This window comes from Gracilinanus agilis, chromosome X, assembly GCF_016433145.1.
Source record: "Gracilinanus agilis isolate LMUSP501 chromosome X, AgileGrace, whole genome shotgun sequence".
Lineage (NCBI taxonomy): Eukaryota > Metazoa > Chordata > Mammalia > Didelphimorphia > Didelphidae > Gracilinanus > Gracilinanus agilis.
In genome coordinates, this window is record NC_058136.1 from 45657303 (window position 1) to 45677668 (window position 20366).

The following is a 20366-nucleotide window of genomic DNA, read 5'->3' on the forward strand; positions in this document are numbered from 1 at the left end:
ATCCCTTCGTCTAATGGGCTTAGTGTGTGGTTATCTATAGTTCTATTGAATCCTTTATGGAAAATCTTTCAGTAAGTGCCTATAGTGCTGTAAAATTAACATTTAAATCACCAGCATATTCTCTAGGCGACAGTAGTTTACAGCCCAAGCCCTGAATCAGGCACCAAATCTATTCGGCTTCCTCGTGTTTTAAGTCCTCTTATGTTCAATTTCCAGGGACATTAACTAATAGGAACTTGGGAAAGGAAAAACCTGATTAGTAATGGAAGAATGGCTAAACAATGACAGCTGCAATGAGTCTTGATATAGCTTACATTAAACTAGGAAGGGAAATCTGAAAAAGAAAAAAAAAAAAAAAAGACAAAAGTCCCTTTGGAAATCCAGTAGCCTGTTTGGGGCCACAGTGCGGTATCCGCTAAGCAGTGGTGCATTAAAGGGCAAATTGCGCTTGCTTTTGTGGTCTCGCTTATGTCGATTTTGAAAAGGCATGTGAGTAAGCTGGGAGAATTCACATACCGAGGCAGAAATTTCAGCTGCATTCAGAAACTGCTGAAACCACACAGCTTTCCTCTGTCACAATAGCCCTTTTAACACTGGAAAATATTATTTCTTGACTTTTGTTCCTCCATATTTGATTCAAATTTCCGTCAAACTAGGGATCTAGCTCTAGCTCTTGAAATTAATTCCGGTTTTAGTTTCTATTTACATATATACAAGGTGAACAGTTCTTAATAGGCATGTATTTCAGTTCTTACGCTTTGATTATGTACACTCACTGCTGAAGTCTGAAACAGCTAAGCTTAGCTGCGGGGGCCTTACATGGGATTCTCTTCAACTTTAGGAAACTCCCGTCGAGCCCGGCCAGGAGGGAAGGTCATCATAGGAATTACTTTGATTGAGTTATCGTGCTCAGCTGTGCAAAACAGGCCTCTGGGACCGCTTCTCCGGCCCTGAAGAGAGTCATCCTGTGCAAAGAGTCCCCCTGTAGCGCCCCTTTCTTCAGGCCTTGCACCATGCCCCAATTCTAGCCTCTGTGCCTGAGGAGGACTGGGGCAAATGGCAGCAGCCTGGGGCTGGGGAGGATTATGACATAACACTGTGGTTGTGATCAGATGTGAAGCCGGAGGGCTGTGGCGAATCACGGCAGGAGGCTCCGGAGACCGCGGCTGCTGATACTGGGGCAGCGCAGCAGGCATCCAGCAGGAGTCAGAATGGCCAAGAATAAAGCATTCTTGGGTGCAGTTGTCAGAGGCTTCTTCGAGGGTGGGCTGCACGGTTACTTCGGCAGCTGGAAAAGAGAGAAGAAAAAAAAAGAAAGCAAATGTTATCATCTCCACTTAGAAGAAGACCCACTGAAGACAATGTTGGCGATAAAAGCGAAAGCATGGCAAAGTTAATTAGCATAATTAAATTATCATAATTAAACATGAATAATATATTAAAATTAGCATAAAACCCAATCATTGGGGGGCAGCTGGGTAGCTCAGTGGATTGAGAGTCAGGCCTAGAGACGGGAGGTCCTAGGTTCAAATCCAGCCTCAGCCACTTCCCAGCTGTGTGACCCTGGGCAAGTCACTTGACCCCGATTGCCCACCTTTACCACTCTTCCACCTTGGAGCCAATACACCAGATACTCCAAGAAGGAAGGTGAGGGTTAAAAAAAAAAACAAAAAAACATCAGAAAACTATCTCAGTCTGGCTCTGGAGAGAAATGAAAGTGGATTACAATGAAGCCTACTTGAAGAATGCTATACACGTTTTACTGCACTACTTGAGATAACAGAAGAAAATGTGGCAGTATTTTGGAAAGCGGGGCACTGACTGATTTTCAGAAATGCAAATCGAGTCAAGAGAAAACACAGACAGTTACTTATATAATTCAAGCCCAAAGAATTCATCCAGATAACTGAAGAAAAATGGTTTCCTTTTGCTTTAATTATCCAGATAACTGATTTTTACTATGTGGCACTAGATTGGATAATAATGTAATATATAGCATATGTAATACACAATCATAGGATGATGTATGCCTTTAGCTTATATAATCCTTTCAATTATAAGCACCTTGAGTGCAGGGACTGTCTTTCCCTTCATCTTGCAGCCCTAGTGCTTAAGCAAAGTGCCTGGTAAATAGTAGGAATGCAATAAATGTTTACTGGTTGACTGGTATGCAAAATGAAGCTGAAAGCAGAGGCCAATCATAGCCAGACTGCATTCTCATTTTTTTTAAACCCTCATCTCACAATACTGAGTATTGGCTCCAAGGCAGAAGAGTGGTAAGGGCTAGGCAATGGGGGTCAAGTGACTTGACCAGGGTCACACAGCTGGGAAGTGTCTGAGGTCATATTTGAACCTAGGACCTCCTGTCTCTAGACCTGCCTCTCAATCCTCTGAGCTACCCAGCTGCCCCCATTTTCCCTTTTTAACGCACCATTTCCCCCTTCTACTTTTTTGAGTACAAAATCCAGTTTTTGTAGATGTTTTTATTTCAAAGGTCTGTCAGTAGCATGTAATGCTGACAATTCATATAGTACCTTAAGTTTCCTAAAATGCTATTGTGGAGAGTACTGGGTACTGGGAAGGTAGTCTGTGGAAATCTAGAGGCAATAAGGAATACCTCCTGCTCTCTAGGCGCTTAGAATCTAATTTGCAAAAGACAAACAAATGAAAAGATAAGAGAAAATATCAGAGGCAGCTGCCCTGAGGATGCTACTGCTACTGGTGTCCTTTGCAAGGATCCACTCACTATATATCTATGTTGATTCAGAAAGACCGTAAACAATCCAGCTTAAACCAAAGATAACAAAGTGGTAACTTAAAGCAACCTATCCTCTTAATTCAGTGGTTCCCAAACTTTTTTGGCCTACCGCCCCCTTTCCAGAAAAAATATGACTTAGCGCCCCCTGTCACATACTATCACCGCCCCCTAACAGTTATTCACTGTCCCCAAATACACCTGTGGCCATCACTGTCCCCCTGGATCCCTGTAGCACCCACCAGGGGGCAGTGGCACCCACTTTGGGGAATCACTGGTCTAATTTATTAAACTATATTTTTATAGAGATTGAGAGACTTATACAATCCAAAATAAACCAGTAACATATAGCCACATTGGCAGAGCAGCTTTTGTTTTGGCCTAAAACAATATTAGTTGATGTAAAAGAAAAAAAATCAAATGTCTTTTTAAAAGCATCTTAAGCAGAGTTGATATATATATATATATACATATAAATACAAACTCAAATGGAGAAAGTGTCTCTGAGTGGTACCTGATCTAATTAGAACAATTGTAGCTATATCACCAATTATCAGTCTATGAGGGTATGAACGATTCTCACAGTAAATGAAACTTGAGATTAGAAGGAGTATTTTCTAAAAAAGCATATACATATAAACAGTTTCATGGGACATTTGGGTCATTTCATTTTGAAAAGCAAAGACATGAGGTCCACTATGAAAACAACTTCATCTCGAGGGATCTTAACCACAAGAAATGACTCTGGGCATAATCTCCAAACTAGCAGTCTGTGAGACCAGAGATCCAAATCAACACTTAGTCAACAAACATTTAGTAAGTGCTCAGTATGTGTCAAGCCCTGTGCTAAGCTTATCAAAAAGATGAAAGCACAGTCCTATTCCTAAAAAAAGTTAATATTTCGAATAGGGAGGACAACATGCAAATAATCAGGTAGATACAAGATCTACAAAGAATAAATAAAAGACCATCTCGGTGGGAAGGCACTAGCAAGTGGTAGTGGAAACTGGGACCTAGAAAGTAGAATCTTGAAAAAAGTTAAGAGAGCCAGGAGGCAGATTTAAGGAGAGACAGAATTCCAGACATCAGGGATACCTAATACAAAAGGAGCAGTCAAGAGATGAAGTACGTTCAAGGAACAAAAAGAAGGAGGGTCACTGGACTGTGCATTATGTGGAAAGATAGGAATAACCTGGCTTGGAAAGGTCTTTAAATGCCAAATGGAGCATTTGATATCTGGTCCTGGAAGTAATAGGGAGCAAGTAGATTTTATTGTTTGTTAATTGTTTCAGTTAGTTTTGTTTTGTTTTTTAGTGGATTCTCTAGGCTTCTCTAAATAACCCTTCATATCATCTGTAAACAGTGATGGTTTTGTTTCCTCATCGCCTATTTTTATTGTTTCAATTTCTTTTTCTTGTCTCATCATAGCTATAATTTCTCGTACAATGTTGAATAATAGTGATGATAATGTACATCTCCTTGCTTCACTCCCAACTTCGCCGTGAGGGCTTCAAATTTATCCTTGTTATAGATAATGTTTGATTGTGGCTTTAGACATATACAACAACATCATTTTAAGAAAGGCTCCATTGATCTTTATGCTTCCTAGTGTGTTTTTTAAAATAGGAATGGGTCTTTTATCTTGTCAAAGGCTTTTTCTGCATCTACTGAGGTATGATTTGTGTTATTATTGATAATCAATCAGGCTAACAGTTTTCCTAATATTTAACCAGCCTTCAATTCTTGGTATTAATCTCAAGTACTCATAGCATATGTTCTTTGTGATATATAGATAATTTCCAATAAAAAAACCCCCAACAACTTTCAGGGCCCCTTCTCCCATAGGACTGGCAATGATCTTGTTCCTTAATGTCCCTGGTCCCTTGGGGCCAGAGGTATTCTGTACTCTCTCTTGACTGAAAGTGTTTCGCTCTGCCCCTGAACCCAGAAGTGGGTATAGGTAATGGAGTTGGCAAACAGCTTCTGGTCCTACATCTGGTGCTAGAATGGGGTACCCTCTAAGCTTTTTCTGACAAGTTTCCATGTCTCTTTACCATCACTGACTTCGGAATTTTCAAAGCTGCTACTGCTACTTCTGTCATCACCACTTAATCACAAAACTGGTGTTTCTTTCACGTGGGCTCTTCCCTGTGTCATCGATCTCTCCAACCTCCTATGTTGTCTTGGGCTGGAATGACGTCATACCCTGACCTTTAGTTGGTTCTGCTGCTCCAGAATTTGATTTGAGGCATTATTTTAAAGTAGTTTGGAGGAAAAGTGATCTTGGCTTCACCCTCAGAAATCCTCTTCTCTCAATTTCCGGAAGCTTCTACCCCAATTCAGGTTGTCACCTCATCTCACCTAGACAATTACAATAGCCTCTTAACTATTTTTCCTGCTTTCTAGTCTCTCTCATCTCCATCTTCTTTATAGGTGATGAATTAATATTCTTAAAATGGAATTCTGACCACATAACATTCAATGGCTCGGTATTGTTTCTAGTATAGAAACTTCTGTGTGGCATTTAGAGCTCTTTGCAATAGTCTTCCAATCTGCCTTTCCAGGGTCAGTTCAAATCACTCTAATTCTTGCACTTCAGATATGGTATTATGCTAGACATTAGGGAAAAGACAAATAAAAATGATACAGTCCTTGCCCCTAACGAGATTATAGTCTCCTAGGGCAGAAGGAAAAAAGATATACTATTCACTGAAGAAAAGACTTATTCTTCAACCCTTCTTTCCATTAAACGCTCCCCAACAACTTTCAAGATACTCATTCTTGGATTGACTTCCTTCCTTCCTTCCTTCCTTCCTTCCTTCCTTCCTTCCTTCTCTCTCTTACTAGGTATGTTATTTGTTCAGTTTAGGAGGCTTCAGGTGAGGCACTTATTCCACTAAAACAGTTTGGCACCTATTCACACTACCTCAAGAGAGTAGCCCAGGGCACTGAGGATTAAGGGAACTGCTAGTCAAAATGAATCGCAGGCAGGACTTAATGCCAAGTATTCCTAACTCTGAAGCCAGCTCTCTTACTACATCCAATACCAATATTGGCAAAACAAACTTGGTTTTTGTCTGGGTGATGCCAAGCAAATAACTGTCTTTTTCTCGGCTAACTGTTCCGGGTGCCCCAAGTTCCTCACATCTACCAGGCACTGTGCTAGCTGCTCAGGACACAAACGCAAAGAATGTAACAATGATGCGATGAACTTTTATACACGTACAAGTATATACAAAATACAAAACTCTTCTTTGGAGGAGGCACTAACACCAAACCAGAAATTCCAAGAAGGAGAGATAAGGAAGCGGTATGTTCCAAACATAAGTGACAAGATGGGAGATGGGGTGTCACATGTGATAATGGCGGGAAGGCCGGCCAGCTTAACCCCACTGTAGAGTTTGGGAAAGTGTGTCATGTATCATAAAGCCAGAGAGATAGATTGGAGCAGACCAGGTTGTGAAAGGCCAGAGTTTGCTCTTTATTTTAGAGATAAGGGAGCCACTAAAGTTTGCTGAGCAGGGGAGTGAAAAGGTCACGGTTGTTCATTATTAGGACAATCACTCTGTAGCTATGTATGAAGGACACATGGGAGAGGGGAGAGACTTCAGGGATCAGCTTCCAAATAGGAAGCTACTGCCATAGTTCAGGTGGGAGGCAATAGGGGCCTCATCTAAGGTGGAGGCTGTGAATGAGAGAGAAAGAGAGAGACACACACAGAGAGAAAAACAGAGACACACAAAGAATCAGAGAGAGGCAGAGAGACAGAGATAGTGAGAACAAGAACTGTGGAGGTAGACATGCTAAGATCCGTCAATTAGTTGGCTACGTGGGGTGAAGGAGACTATAAATCTGGGTCACTGGAAGGATTGTTGGGGGGAGAGTTGGGGAAAATATATGATTTTTTGAGGGGGGGTTACTTTTCACTCTGGAACATAAAACATCTCTAAGGTTCTTGTGGCCTTTAAGACCATTGGTAACTGCACCATGTCCTATTACTCAACAGGAACATTAAAGCTTTAGCTGAAGTCAGATCTTCAACCACATTCCTGACAGAGGAAAAAAAAATTGGGCTGACACAAATATCAACTTCCTTTTTCAGTCAAGGTACTTCTGGTGGAAGTAGGCCCAGAAATGAGTAGGAGGGGGAAAAGGCAGATCAGATCTCATCAGAAAACTTGCACAGTGGTTAGCTTTTGGTTTTGTTTTTAGCAAACTCCAAATCTGCTCCCTTGTCCCAAAGCCTATCTTTTACAAACATTCTCCTGGCAATGTTGGATGATTGCAAAACTTGGGATACTGTAAGCCCTGAGGAATCAGTTTACCAAGCCTCGATCACCATGCATTTCTTAAATGCCTACTATATGCCCATCCTTAAGAGGTTTACATTATCTATAGGGCAATGATGGGGCATCTGCATTCAAATCTTGGCTTCGTCACTTATACTTATGAACCTTGGACAAGTCATTTCACCTTTTGGGGCCTCAGTTTTCTCTTCTATAAAATGAAGGAGTTGAACTGCATGACCTCTGAGGGCTTTTTCAAGTCTAGCTCTAGAAGCCTATGATCCATCATCCCATGATGGCTACAAGCCTGTATCAAATATGCAGTGATGACCTTCGTACAAGAATTAGCATTAGAGTTATATCATGTAAAGATGAAAAATAATATTCAATAACCAAGTATTATATTTTATAGCTTCATTAATAACAAACTAACAAAAAACTAGAGTGAAAAAAGTGCTAAACTAACTTCAGCCATCCGCATGAAGAAGAGAGCAAGAGGGGAGGAGCTACAGAACTTATAAAACAATAATGCGACCACACAAAAGTAGAGGCACAGGAGAAATTGAAGAGCATTTTGAGAAACACTAAGGGACTTCTGGGGAATGAAGTCCAAAGTTCAAAATCTCCATTTATATAATCGTTAAGGAAATATCAGATGAGAAATGCAGATTAGGTCTTCTGGGAAGAGTGAGGGATAAAAGAAGCTTAGACCAAGTATTCCACTAATCCCTAGGAAATGTAAAAAGGTCTAATGGGACACCTTCCACCACAATGGGAAAATCTCCCACAGAAGTACGATGGAAGAACATTAATAAGAATTGTTCAGAATGAAAAGATATGACCCATTAGAACATGAACTTGAAGTTCAGCCTTTTATTTTCTCCTGCTGTGGGCTTACATGAAACATGGAAAAATCAGGAGATCTGCTTTTAAACAACAAGCTCAATTCTCTTCCCTCTTTTGATAGAAAAATGATCAAAAAAGGCGTACATGAAGATAGAATTGCTTGTGTTACTATAATAATACATGTTAGTTTTTATGAGATATTTTCTGAATATGACCTAGAAACACACTTTTCCTGCCATATTCTTAGTTAAATCAAAGTTTCTGATCCTTCTTCTGAGCGAAAGGAATAAGAACGGCTATTAAGAAAAGATGTGAATATACATAAGGTGTTGCTTATCAAAAATTCAATGCTAAGATATTCCTAAGACAGTGCAGAAGTAGAAATCAGACTTGGTTTCATCACAGTTAGTAGTTATCAATAAATGACATGCACACTGATTCCCAAACCCGATAGTATGTTCAAACACTTTCCCATCAGAAGGGACCTTCAGATGGAATATTGAAGAAAGGCTGAATGAGAATAGCATTATATTATTCATGAACTAGATAATTTCCAAAAGGTCCCTTCTTCTGGCGTTAAAATATTATGATTCAGTGAAATGATTCCCCATATGTCTATGGGCTATTCATCAGGAAGCCTATATTCTACTTGTCAGTGATGTTACTAAGTTAGGTCAATGTGGCGTGAATGACTCAATGAAGGGACTCTCTGTGTCTCAATGTCATGATCTGGAAATGACCTAGAATAAAAATGTGTAGATGTCTCCAAGTCTCTTTCAAGTACTACTAAGGCAAGTGAAGCAGGGCACCAGTCTTGGAAAGAATGACTGCGGGTGGTTTCTGAATATGATTTTACTAGAACTACAAAGTTCTCTGAAGCTTTTCTTTCATTAGTGATCAAAGGTGGGGCAGAGGAGAACTGAAGAGATAGCCTCTTCCAGGAAAAGCATTGGTTATATCAGGGGCTGGCAACTTTTTTGGCCCTGAGAGCCATAAACGTCACATTTTTTAAAATGTCATTCCGTGAGAGCCGTGCAGTGCTCACAGTGCCGCTCCTGTAACAGCGCCTGAAAAAAATACGCACGTTCTGGCTCCTGCAGAAAGAGCTGTATCTGGCCCTCGAAAGAGCCAGATATGGTTTGAGAGTGATACGTTGCTGACGCCTGGGTTATATGGCATACCCTTGGCTAATCATGCACGTTAATAAAGATGGAGACTAATTACAATTAGATCACAAAAGAAGATTCTCACTGGACAGTTTACCAATCATTTATCTGCATGATGAGCAGAAGTTTGATTTGAGGTCCTGTATAGATACAGTTTTCACATAGAAGAAAGATTTGGCTTTTAAAAGAAGTCTGAAGGACAAAAGCTTTCGGCTACTTTCGCGAGTCCCTTGGGTGGGAGAGTTATATTTGCAGCCTGAAGCTGGGATTTCCTGAAGGGCAAAGCTTAAAAACATAAGAAAAGGGTTTGAGGCTGCTTTTCAGCTTGCTAAAAAAGCTGATGCTTATGGGGTGTCTGATAGGATGAACACTCTTATTTCGGGTGATGAGGAAGAGAGCTTTTTGGTCCAAGGCCATAGATTCCATAAAAGCTTATAGAGTTATTAATGGCCAGCAAGTGTAACTGATGCCTTTCATCCAATAATCCTTGCCTTTTTGTGCTAACTAAGTGGGCTGGATAATCATTACTGCTCCTAGACTAAGCAGAAAACCCATACTTATTCACTGGCAAAACTGGGACACAGCTGTGTGTGCAGGAAATCATTGGGCTAACAAGTTGCGCATCACTCTTGAACACATTCTTTTCACTTCAGTAGACTGTAGAGGGTTTACAGTACCAGCTCTGAATCCCTACATTATCCTGCCATGTGAGCCGAATTTTATAAGCCCTTATAAATCAATATTGTGACAATTATTTAAATTTCCCTTTACATTCAAGATGCCACTGTTAAGTTGCTTTATAAGAAAATCCCTCCCTAAAAGAACACACATACAGTTATCCCTTCCACCGTACGACTTTTTCTGTTGCGGTTTAAGTGGATATCTTAAGTTGGCGTAAGAAATTAAATGGGAATTCTGGAGGGAGTTTTGCAGAAGCCACAGATGCTATGTGAAGGCCAGCAAACAACCCAGCAAAAGTTTAGAGGCTCAGAAATGCATACTTAACCTAAGATTTATAATAAGGCACTTAAAACACCCCATAAAAGAAAAAAAAAGTGTGAAAGGAGGGCCAAAAAATTTTACATGGATTTTCCAGATCATCAGGGCGCTGTGCCCCTGGCCCTGCGATGTGGAAGGGATAACTGTCTTTACAGCCATGCATTGATATTAAACAATATTTTGAGTCTATTTACCAGAAAAACATTTCCCATCAAGTATTATATTTGAAAAATTCAAATGAGACGGCATAAAATAAGTTCTCTAGCATTTGTGTGAGCAGTTTATGAACTGAGTCATTAGCAAATTTCAATCAGATGCAAGGACTTCATTAGAAAAATAAGAGGGGGGGCAGCTGGGTAGCTCAGTGGATTGAGAGCCAGGCCTGGAGACGGGAGGTCCTAGGTTCAAATTCGGCCTCAGACACTTCCCAGCTGTGTGACCCTGGGCAAGTCACTTGACCCCCATTGCCTACCCTTACCACTCTTCCACTTATAAGTCAATACACAGAAGTTAAAGGGTTTAAAATTAAAAAAAGAGAGAGAGAGAAAAATAAGAGGGGAAAAATGATAGGGACTAGACCTGTGATTTCATTAGCATAGGGAACTTCTAAGAGAAGAAATTACCTCTACCACTCAGCACCTCGTCTGCAATTTATATATATTTGGACTATTTAATTTTCTTTTTTAGAAAAAATTTCCATGGTCACATGATCCATGTTCTTACTTAGAGAAATGTGGAGAGCACTGGGAAGTTAGGTGACTTCTTCATGGTCATACGGCTAGGACGTGTCAGAGATGGGACTTTAACCCAGGCCTTTCTGGATTAGAGGCTATCTATGCATTAGAGACAGCAAGTTGGCACAATGGATAGAGTGCCAGGCCCAGAGTAAAGAAGACTTCTTTTCTTGAGTTCAAATCTGACCTCAGACACTTAATGGTTGTGGCAAATCTGGGCAAATCTGTTTGCCTCAGTTTCCTTATCTGTGGAATGAACTGGAAAAGGAAATGGCAAACCACTCCAGTATCTCTGCCAAAACCCCAAATAGGGTCATAAAGTGTCAAAATGACAGAAAAGGATTTAGCAACTCTATCCACTCCAAAGCATGTATGTTTGTATCTATACATACTTATATACACAAAAAGTATATATGTATATGTTTAAATTAAGAATCCATTATCATCCAGTGGACGGATGTATAGTCAATTAAGGTCAATTGCTTGTTTAACCAAGAACTAATAGGCTGATATTTCCTTGCAAGCTCTAAAAATTGACTGTAGATTGTACACGTGAATCTTTGACTTTGGTTGATGGTTAAAAAAATGGTTAAAAAGGATTAGGGTTAAAAAGGATAAAAAATTTTAAAGTTCCAAAGGTTTACTGGTTGGTTCTTATATATCAAATTATCAACTAATACCATAAACAGAAGTATAGGAAGAATGAAATGAGAATCACGTCATTATTCTAATTTATTTTGGAAATGGAATGAAAATAGAATTAGTACAATTAAATATATGAAACGAAGATTGATGTTGAAGTTCATGGAACTTAAAAGTCATGAGTAACTGAAGGGTTCCTTCATAAAGTCCTCTGATTTCTCATTAAGGAATGGAGGTGACCCTGGAGTCCTGAAAACTATACCTACAGAGTAGAAGCTCTGAATAGGTCCTAAACCAAACTTTTAGGGTCTCTGACACGCTCCAAGCTCTTGAGGCCCAGCTTGAATAAGTTTGGAGAAGCTTATCACTGGAACCTACCTGGCTACCGGATGACTATTTTTCAGAGACTAAGCCAGGGATGGGTTTAGTCTCTTCACACCATCCGCCCACATCAGCTACGGTGCCAACCAGCAGAGGTAATTTCCCAGGAAAATTTCTTATTGGAGAATTAGTTTGAAAGAGTTTGGGGCACAGTCGAGGGAGCACAGATACACCTTCCTGATGTAACATACAAGAAATATTCATTCAATGGAGAATGCAGGCTCAAAGAGTAGTATTTCTTGCAGCAGAAAAGAAAGCTGGCTATAAACTCAAGAGAGTCAAACCGTGGAGGGAAGCCGACACTGGGTGCCCAACTAAGCTAATTGCTTGCCAGAAACACCGTGTTCAAGACTCCATTCAAAGAGAAAGGACATCAGTTCCAGAACCATGGATCAATGTGGATCAATTACACTTGACTCTTAGTCTGTGCCCATTTTCCATATAAATGCTATAGAAGAGAATGAGTCCTGGGCTTTTTGGGGAAAGGGTAGAGAAATATTTTATAGTCACTACTTTTTCTATGCCATCATAGTAAATGTAGGAGTAAGAATAGCAATAAGAAGAGTAAAAATAGTAAAAACAAGAGTTAGCTATGCAATATTGTTCACTGATCCACTGCGAATGACTTAGCTAGTCTGAGTATACAAAGACTAAAGACAATGCTGAAGGACCTATGATGAAAAATGCTATCCTCCTTCAGAGAAAGAACCGATGGAATCTGAACGTAGATCAAAGCATACTGTTTTTGTTCTGTGATTTTTTTTAATGTTTTCTTTCACAAAATGAAAAATAAGGAAATATATTTTGCACGACTGCACATGTATAACCTTTCTCCAATTGCTTCTTTCTCAATGAGGGAGGGTGGAATGGAATGGTAGAAGAGAATTTGGAATTGTAAAAATTATAAAAAAATGAAGGTAAAAATTATTACATTATTTATTTAAAATAAATATTTCAAATTAAAAAAAGAAAAAGAATTAGCTATGTCTACCGGTTGACTGTTAATGGAAAGCAAAATGGGGGTTTAAGAGCTCTTATGTTAGGACTGGGTACAAGATGCTCCTTGAAAATCAAGGTAGTTGCCCACCTGGGGACTCTACATGCAAATCTACTAGTGCCAAGTTCTGAAAGTATCCTAGGGGAGGCACTGTACCTGGGGACTTCAGTCTTTCTAAAACCTATCTTTGTGGATTTCCGTTATGGTTATATCACCATTTTCTCCCAGTGGCTGATCCCATTTGTGGTATATAAATAGGAAGAGAGAAACAATGGCTACCACCCTCTTTGGCCATTTAAAGAACATGGACAAACAGGAAAAGAAGTTATTCTTCTGTTAAGGCTTTCTCCTTGATGTGGTCCCATTTTATTTTAAGAAATAAGGAGGTACCCAGCTACTGCTGTTCAGAACCAAGCTCTGTATTATTTTCATACTAGGATTTCTAAGTGTAGAAGGAACATGAATAAATATGTGATTCTAGTTTACCCTCGTCTCCAAAAGGAATTTGATTTCAGCATAATTTGGGGAGATTATAAATGTCTTTTTGTCTTGAAAATCTACTTTATGAAGTAGGTGAACTACTGAAGGGATGGGAAAAGCCAAAGGGAGACAGATAGTTAGGGAACACTTAGGCCTCTGTGTTGGAATGAATGAATATTTTGGAGATGCAATTTTCATTTAAATTCTCATTTACTTTCACTCTATCACTCCTTAGTACTTAGATCCACTATACAAGTTTTAGAACAAACAGAAACAAAACAAAGGAAACCCCAAAATCTACTGGGATTCTACCTCCCAGTGCTAGTGAACCATTTGCCTCTGAGAGAGAGAAATAAAATTTTCATTTGTTAAAAGAAAAAAAAGCCTAGCGTGTCTGTATTTTACGTGTTTTAGTGGTCATTCCAAGTAAAAAAGATCATCTATATGCTTTTTTACACTAGTATAATTATATTCTTATTTTTCATTATGCAAAAGATAAAGATAATTGTCTGCTTTTATTAATATAAAACTCTTGTGTGGGCTATAAATGTTACATAGGGTTTTTCTCTTTCAATTTAATTTTATAGAAATAGCAATCAACGTTACAGACGAGTTTTGCATATTATATATTCAATCTGCTACCCACCGTTTTGGAAAGAGAAGCGTTAGTGGTTAAGAAGAACAGGCAATGAATCTAATTCAATCTCTAATGACTTCAACCTTGAAATCCACACCAAAGACAGTTTATATTTGAATTATTTGGCACAAGATGCCAAAAGACAAATATAAGTGTGTCCCCCCACACAAACTCGAGAGGAAATGTATTCTGCATTTAAACATGGCTCTCTTCATAGTAAATTAAAGAAGTTCTAATAACTCAACTGTATAGAGGGACTGACATTACCAAATAAAGCTATTATATTTTAAGGGAAGCAGCAGAGAAACAAAAAATGTGACTTCATTTAAAAAAAAAACCCACGCACATTGTAGTCTCATTGGTAGAGATCACAGCTCAGCTATACCTTATTATATGGCAATATTCCTGCCTACCTTGTCCACTAGACCTTCACAGATTTACCCTTTATGGTGGAGGTCTTCCTTTTGATCTTTAATCATTCCATAGGATGCACTGTAGGCATTCAGGTTGTAAATCTGTTATTCCTTACACCAGCTAAGTAACTAAGCTAGCTCTTTCTCGGATCATGCATTGCCTTTTCTTTTTTGTTTTTAAACCCTTAACTTTCTGTCTTAGAATCAATACTAAGTATTGGCTCCAAGGCAGAAGAGTGGTAAGGGCTAGGCAATGGGGGTTAAGGGACTTGCCCAGGGTCACACAGATGGGAAGTGTCTGAGGTCAGATTTGAACCCAGGACCTCCTGTCTCTAGACCTAGCTCTCAATTCACTGAGCCACCCAGCTGCCCCAGGATCATATTTTTCCTTAAAGTCATATATTCCTTGGAGGAAGGGAATGGAGGGAAGGAAAAAAATTCGATCATATAACTTAAAAAAATGTGTGGAAATGTGTTAAAAATGTAATTGGTAAAAAAAAATTAAAAAGAAGGCAGGTAATATTATATAGGTCACTCATATATTATCATATAACAAATATTTTCCTGTTTGTCATGTTTTGAAATAAGAAGCACATTGCTTACACTAGAGATAAATTCATAGAGGAAATAAAGTGAAGAATGGTATGCTTCAATCTACAAAAAATAAAATAAAATGACATATACTCCTTAAACCACTTTTTGGTTTATGTCCTCAATGCAAATAGCTGCTTCCTCTATGTGCCCATCAGTCTATTTGCACTGACCTGTTCAGTCATTTTGATTCTTCAAGCATTGTGGCATTCCAAAACTCCTAACTGTATAGAATCAATAAGAAAATGTGTTCTCTGAAAAGTGGGTTTTATGCCAATAAATAGTTTAGGATTGCTAAAAGCACTGTGTAATTTCTAAATGCAATCTAGCCTTCTCTCTTCTTCTCATTCAATAATGCCTCTCTCCTCCATTCTGCACATATAATATGCATATTTAATATATTTGTCTATATGTGCATATATATGTATACATACACACACACACATATATATATATATATATGTATATATACACACACACGTACAAAATAGATTGTGGTAGTAGTGCCCAAACTTTTCAAATATGAAAACTTTTTTGATATTATAAAAATTCATGGATCTTTCATATGAAAGCAGTCATACTGTTAGCATCTTTAGAGAACATATTTAAAATGGCAATCCTGGCCCATGAGTATTCACATAGAGTCCTTGTAATATCTCTGACTTTTGGGGGTCCACAGTCCATATCATGGGAACTAGCCATTTACCTAAGCTGTTATTGTGGCCCCAAATATCAATTATACTTTTGATGAGAGCCAATGTAGTTCCATCAAGGACAAAAAGCAAATAGGTTAAGTGCAGAGCTTATTTAAAATCACCAGTTCCTAACTGGAGGAATTCCATGTGAACTGGAATGACCTCCAGGAATGGATGCAGAGTGAAAGGAGCAGAGCCAGAAGAACGTTGTACACAGAGACTGATATACTATGGTACAATAGAACATAACGGACTTCTCTACTAGCAGCAATGCAAGGATCCAGAGTAAGGCTGAGGGACTTATGAGAAAGAAAACCAGCCACATTCAGAGGAAGAACTGTGGGAGGAGAAATGCACAAGAAAAAGAACTGCATGAAGACATAGGCTGATGGGGATATTATTAGGGATGTAGATACTAAACGATAACTCTAGTCCAACTATCAATAAGATGGAATTAGGGCTTAATCAATGATACATGCAAAACTCAGTGGAATTGTGCATTGGCTAAGGGGGGTTTGGGGGATTTGGGGGAGAGGGGAAAGAACATGAAATATGTAACTAGGGGAAAATATTCAAAATAAAAACTAAAAAAATTAAATTAAAAAAAATTTTTTAATGTTTTACAATTATAAAAAATAAAATAAAATAAAACCATCAGTCCTTTATCCCAGTTCTTAGTGTTGGGGTTACATAGCCCAGGGAGAAAGAGGAAAGATAGAGGCAAGTTTGAATATAAGATAAAGACAGTTTTCCTTTTGAGGATAATTTGCAACTTTCAGTAGAGAAAACTCTCAAAAGGAATACTTCCATGCTTTCACAGTTGGCCTTTGAAAGCATAGAATAAATGGATGACTAGAAAATACTGCTTAGGCATGTGACTTACAGGATATTCTACATTAAACAAAGTACATTTGAAACTTGTCCTATGATTCAGAGAATTTTCTATCAATACTCTTCTTCAAAATTATGCTCCTTTATCATTAGTATCTTCTTCCTTCACTTAGGGAAAATGATCTAGTTCTACAGCTTGTGTCAAAAGCAATTTAGAACACAGATTCTTTTTTTCAGGGCACAATTTTTCTTGTGTAGCTAGCTTCTAATCTTAGAATTTTTTGAGATTTTACAAGTGTCACTGGAACAATTTTGTCTTACTATTTCTCTACCCAGGCTATTTGTGCTATAGCCAGATGGTGATATTGATCCACTAGCGGGAGGGAGTGAGTGTGTGTTTGGAATTCTTCTTCAGCCCTAGGACTGATCATTAATATTGAGTCTTAACACAGATTAGCTGAATGGTAGATTTAATCTCCCATTTAGATTCTTTCTTCCTTGTGGCCCTCCCTTCTTCTTGGGCCCAATAAGACAACTTTGAGAAAAATGGTTGTTCCAGGTTTAGGGATACAGTAAATACCTTGGAACTAAGTGAGGTGATTAGCCTTCTGGGGAATTCGATCTATCCTCTTGGGTTAACCAGATATAATCATCTGCCTCTCTTGTTGGTAATAGTAGATGTTGTCTAAATCTGCACATAATGAATTTATTAGATAAGCAAAACTGACCAATAAGAAACCTGCCAGATTTCTACAAGTCTATAGATACCGGATATCCTTACCACTTCTTAAAAAAAAAGGAGCCCGGGTTATTTTGGAAATGCATTAAGGATAGGAAAGGAACAATTAGCGTTGTCCTTATAATACCTGGGACTTGATTTCTTCTTCTATTGTACACCTGAGGCTGGACAGACCTTTGCTCACTAGACAAGCTGCCATCCATGTTGCTTTTATTTCTATCACTTCTTTTTTAAAAAAAAAAACTTACCTTCTGTGTTAAAACTCAATATTAATGATCAGTCCTAGGGCTGAAGAGCGACAAGGGCTAGACGACTGGGGGTAAGTGACTCGCCCAGGGTCACATAGCTAGGAAGTATCTGAGGCCAGATTGGAACCCAGATCCTTCTGGCACTGTATCCACTGAGCTGCCTAGTAGCTGCCCCTATTTCTATTACTTCTAACACAGGCTATTTTTAGGATGGCTTTTCCATTCAGGAAACATATCCAGATCTGCATTATTAAAGATCGATTTATATCAACTCTTCATTGTGCTGTTATATAGCTACCTACTTTGTTAATCTTCTACAGATTGCCCCTGGAAAAATTACCAAATGTGATCACTCATTTCATTAGGGGAAAGGAAAGTGAGAATCGGAGAGGAAGGATAATATTCAACTAATAATATTCTGATGACCAAATAAGTGACATTTGAAAGGTAATAATTATATTTGTAATTGCTCAGACTTAAGAATCTTGTGGGTTTTTTTTTCATTTTTGCAAGCAGATGGAGCAATGACTCATTAATAATAATACATTCATTTCATTCTGTAGGCACTTACAAGGAGAAAGATGTCATCTGTCATCAATGGAAATGCAACCAGCACTAGAGAGTACTCAAAGATTATTTATTTTTTATATTCAAATGAAAAGGGTTTAAAGTACTTCCTGATGTGACATCCCGATTAATTACCTATAATCATACAGGGGCTGTAAGGAGGAATCAAAGCTCTTTATTTTCCTATAGTCATCTTTGCTATAATAATTTTTAAAATCTTCCAATGCACATGAACTAAATATTTCTGCAAAAGAAATCTTGCACTTATCAAAGTACCTGCCACATACTAAGTGCTTAATTAATGTATATTGACTGACTTCTTTCCAATCCTCTCCTGCTTATCAAATTGCCCAGGTCAGCCTCATTCAAACCCAATTTCTATTGAGTGAGGCAGGAGCTTTAGAATTCCCTTTTCCTGTAGCTGCTCCTGCCTCCCATAATCCTTCACTTCTTTCCCATAATCCTTCACCAGCCTTCTTGACAGTAATGGTTACAACTTAAATTAAAAAAAAAAAACAACCAACCCTCACATGACCCTATCATTTCCACAAACTATTGTCCTACACCTCTCCTTCCCTTTGCACCCAAACACCTAGAGTTGTACGTATTTTTGCCTCCACTTTCCCATTTTTCGCTCTTTTTTTGGGGCCTCACAAGCTAGCTTCCATTTCGATCACTTGACTGAAATGACCCTCTCTAGAGTCTTCCAATTATTTTTCTTCCCCCTCCCTTCCCAGTGTAACTTTGTAGACCTCTCTGCAACATGAGACACTGCTCATCACCCCTTCCTAGACACTCTCTCTAACTTTGCTTTACCAAACGCCACTATAATCAGTTTTTCTCCTGATCTCTCTGACCACTGCTTCTTAGTTCGCTTGGCAAGATCATCACCATATTTCACCCCCTCCAACTTGGTGTGTATATCTCAGCAATTCATCCTAGGATCAGAGATATAGAAGTAGAAGAAAACTCAAAACCCATCAAGTCCTACACCTTCATTTTACAGATGAGGAAAATGGGTTGAAGGGGGGTTTAGAGACTTGCCCAAGGTCACCCAGGTAGCAAGCTTCAGGGACAAAATTTGAATGGAGCTCTTCTGTGCCCAAGTCTAATACTTTTTCTTCTACGACACATTATCTCCTTGTCTGGGGTCTTCTATTCTTTCTCTTTTTTTTTTCTTTTTTTTTTTTAACCCTTGTACTTCGGTGTATTGTCTCATAGGTGGAAGATTGGTAAGGGTGGGCAATGGGGGTCAAGTGACTTGCCCAGGGTCACACAGCTGGGAAGTGGCTGAGGCTGGGTTTGAACCTAGGACCTCCTGTCTCTAGGCCTGGCTCTCACTCCACTGAGCTACCCAGCTGCCCCTTCTATTCTTTCTCTACAGTTTTTCCCTAGTGATATTGCCAGCATTCATCCGGGTATCATTTCTATGCAAGTAATTCTCTTATCTGTGTACCTTGTCCTAGTCTCTCTTGGGCTCCAGTCTGATACTTCTAACTGGCTTCTGTACTTCTCCAATGCAACATATCAAAAACCCGAACTCATTATCTGGTTCTCCTCAAGCCCTTCTTTCCTCCTAACCCATTTCTGTCAAGGGCACTCCCATTGTTCCACTCGCCCAGGTTGTCAATCTCTTGAAGTCGTCTTTGGCACCTCACTGCTCCATGCCTTAAGTCTCTTCTGATGAAAATAATCCTTCACACAGCTGCCAAATTTATAATCTTAAAACACAAATGACCATGTGACCTCCTTGCTTAAGAAGCTTCGGTGGGCTCCCATTGCCTTCTGGATGAAAAACAAAGTCCTCTGTTTGTCTTTTGAAGACCTTCATAATCTGGCTCAAGTGGATCTCTTTTAGGCCCCAGATAGAAGATTCCCCTTAGAGATTCTGCATTCTAGCCAAGATGGTCTACATTTTATTTCCTCTAAATAGCATTCCATCTAGCAAGTCTATGCTTTTGCCTGAGCTCTCCCCCCTTTTCTGAATTATCCTCACTCACGCCTCTTGGAAACTTGAAATTCCTCTAAGGTGGTCTTCCTGAGGCTCTGTCTCCTTTGATACCAAGAGGACTCGACCATTTTGGGGTCATGGATCTCTTTGTTAATGTGGTATGGCTACTGGACCCTTTCTCAGGATCATGTTTTTAAATGGAAAAAAATAAAATACCAAAGATCTCAAAGGAAACCAGGTACACTGAAATCTAGTTATCAAGTTATCCAAAAGGTTCATGGAACTCACGTTAAGAACTTTTATTTGAGAGGCTCTTCCTAATTACCTCAGGTCATAATTCTCCCTCAGAAAATAAGAGCTTAGATATCAAATTACTAGAAAATATTTTCATTTAAAGTTTTTAATCAA

At 39.0% G+C, this 20366-nt stretch overlaps 1 protein-coding gene across 1 annotated transcript in view; it reads right to left on the reverse strand.

The window, feature by feature from the left end:
- Positions 1–815: 815 nt before the first annotated feature.
- Positions 816–20366, reverse strand: part of LOC123253664 (protocadherin-11 X-linked-like) — a 542326-nt gene continuing 522775 nt past the window's right edge. The window contains 1 exon segment of the mRNA XM_044682822.1: positions 816–1288. Coding sequence (XP_044538757.1) covers positions 816–1288 — 473 coding nt within the window.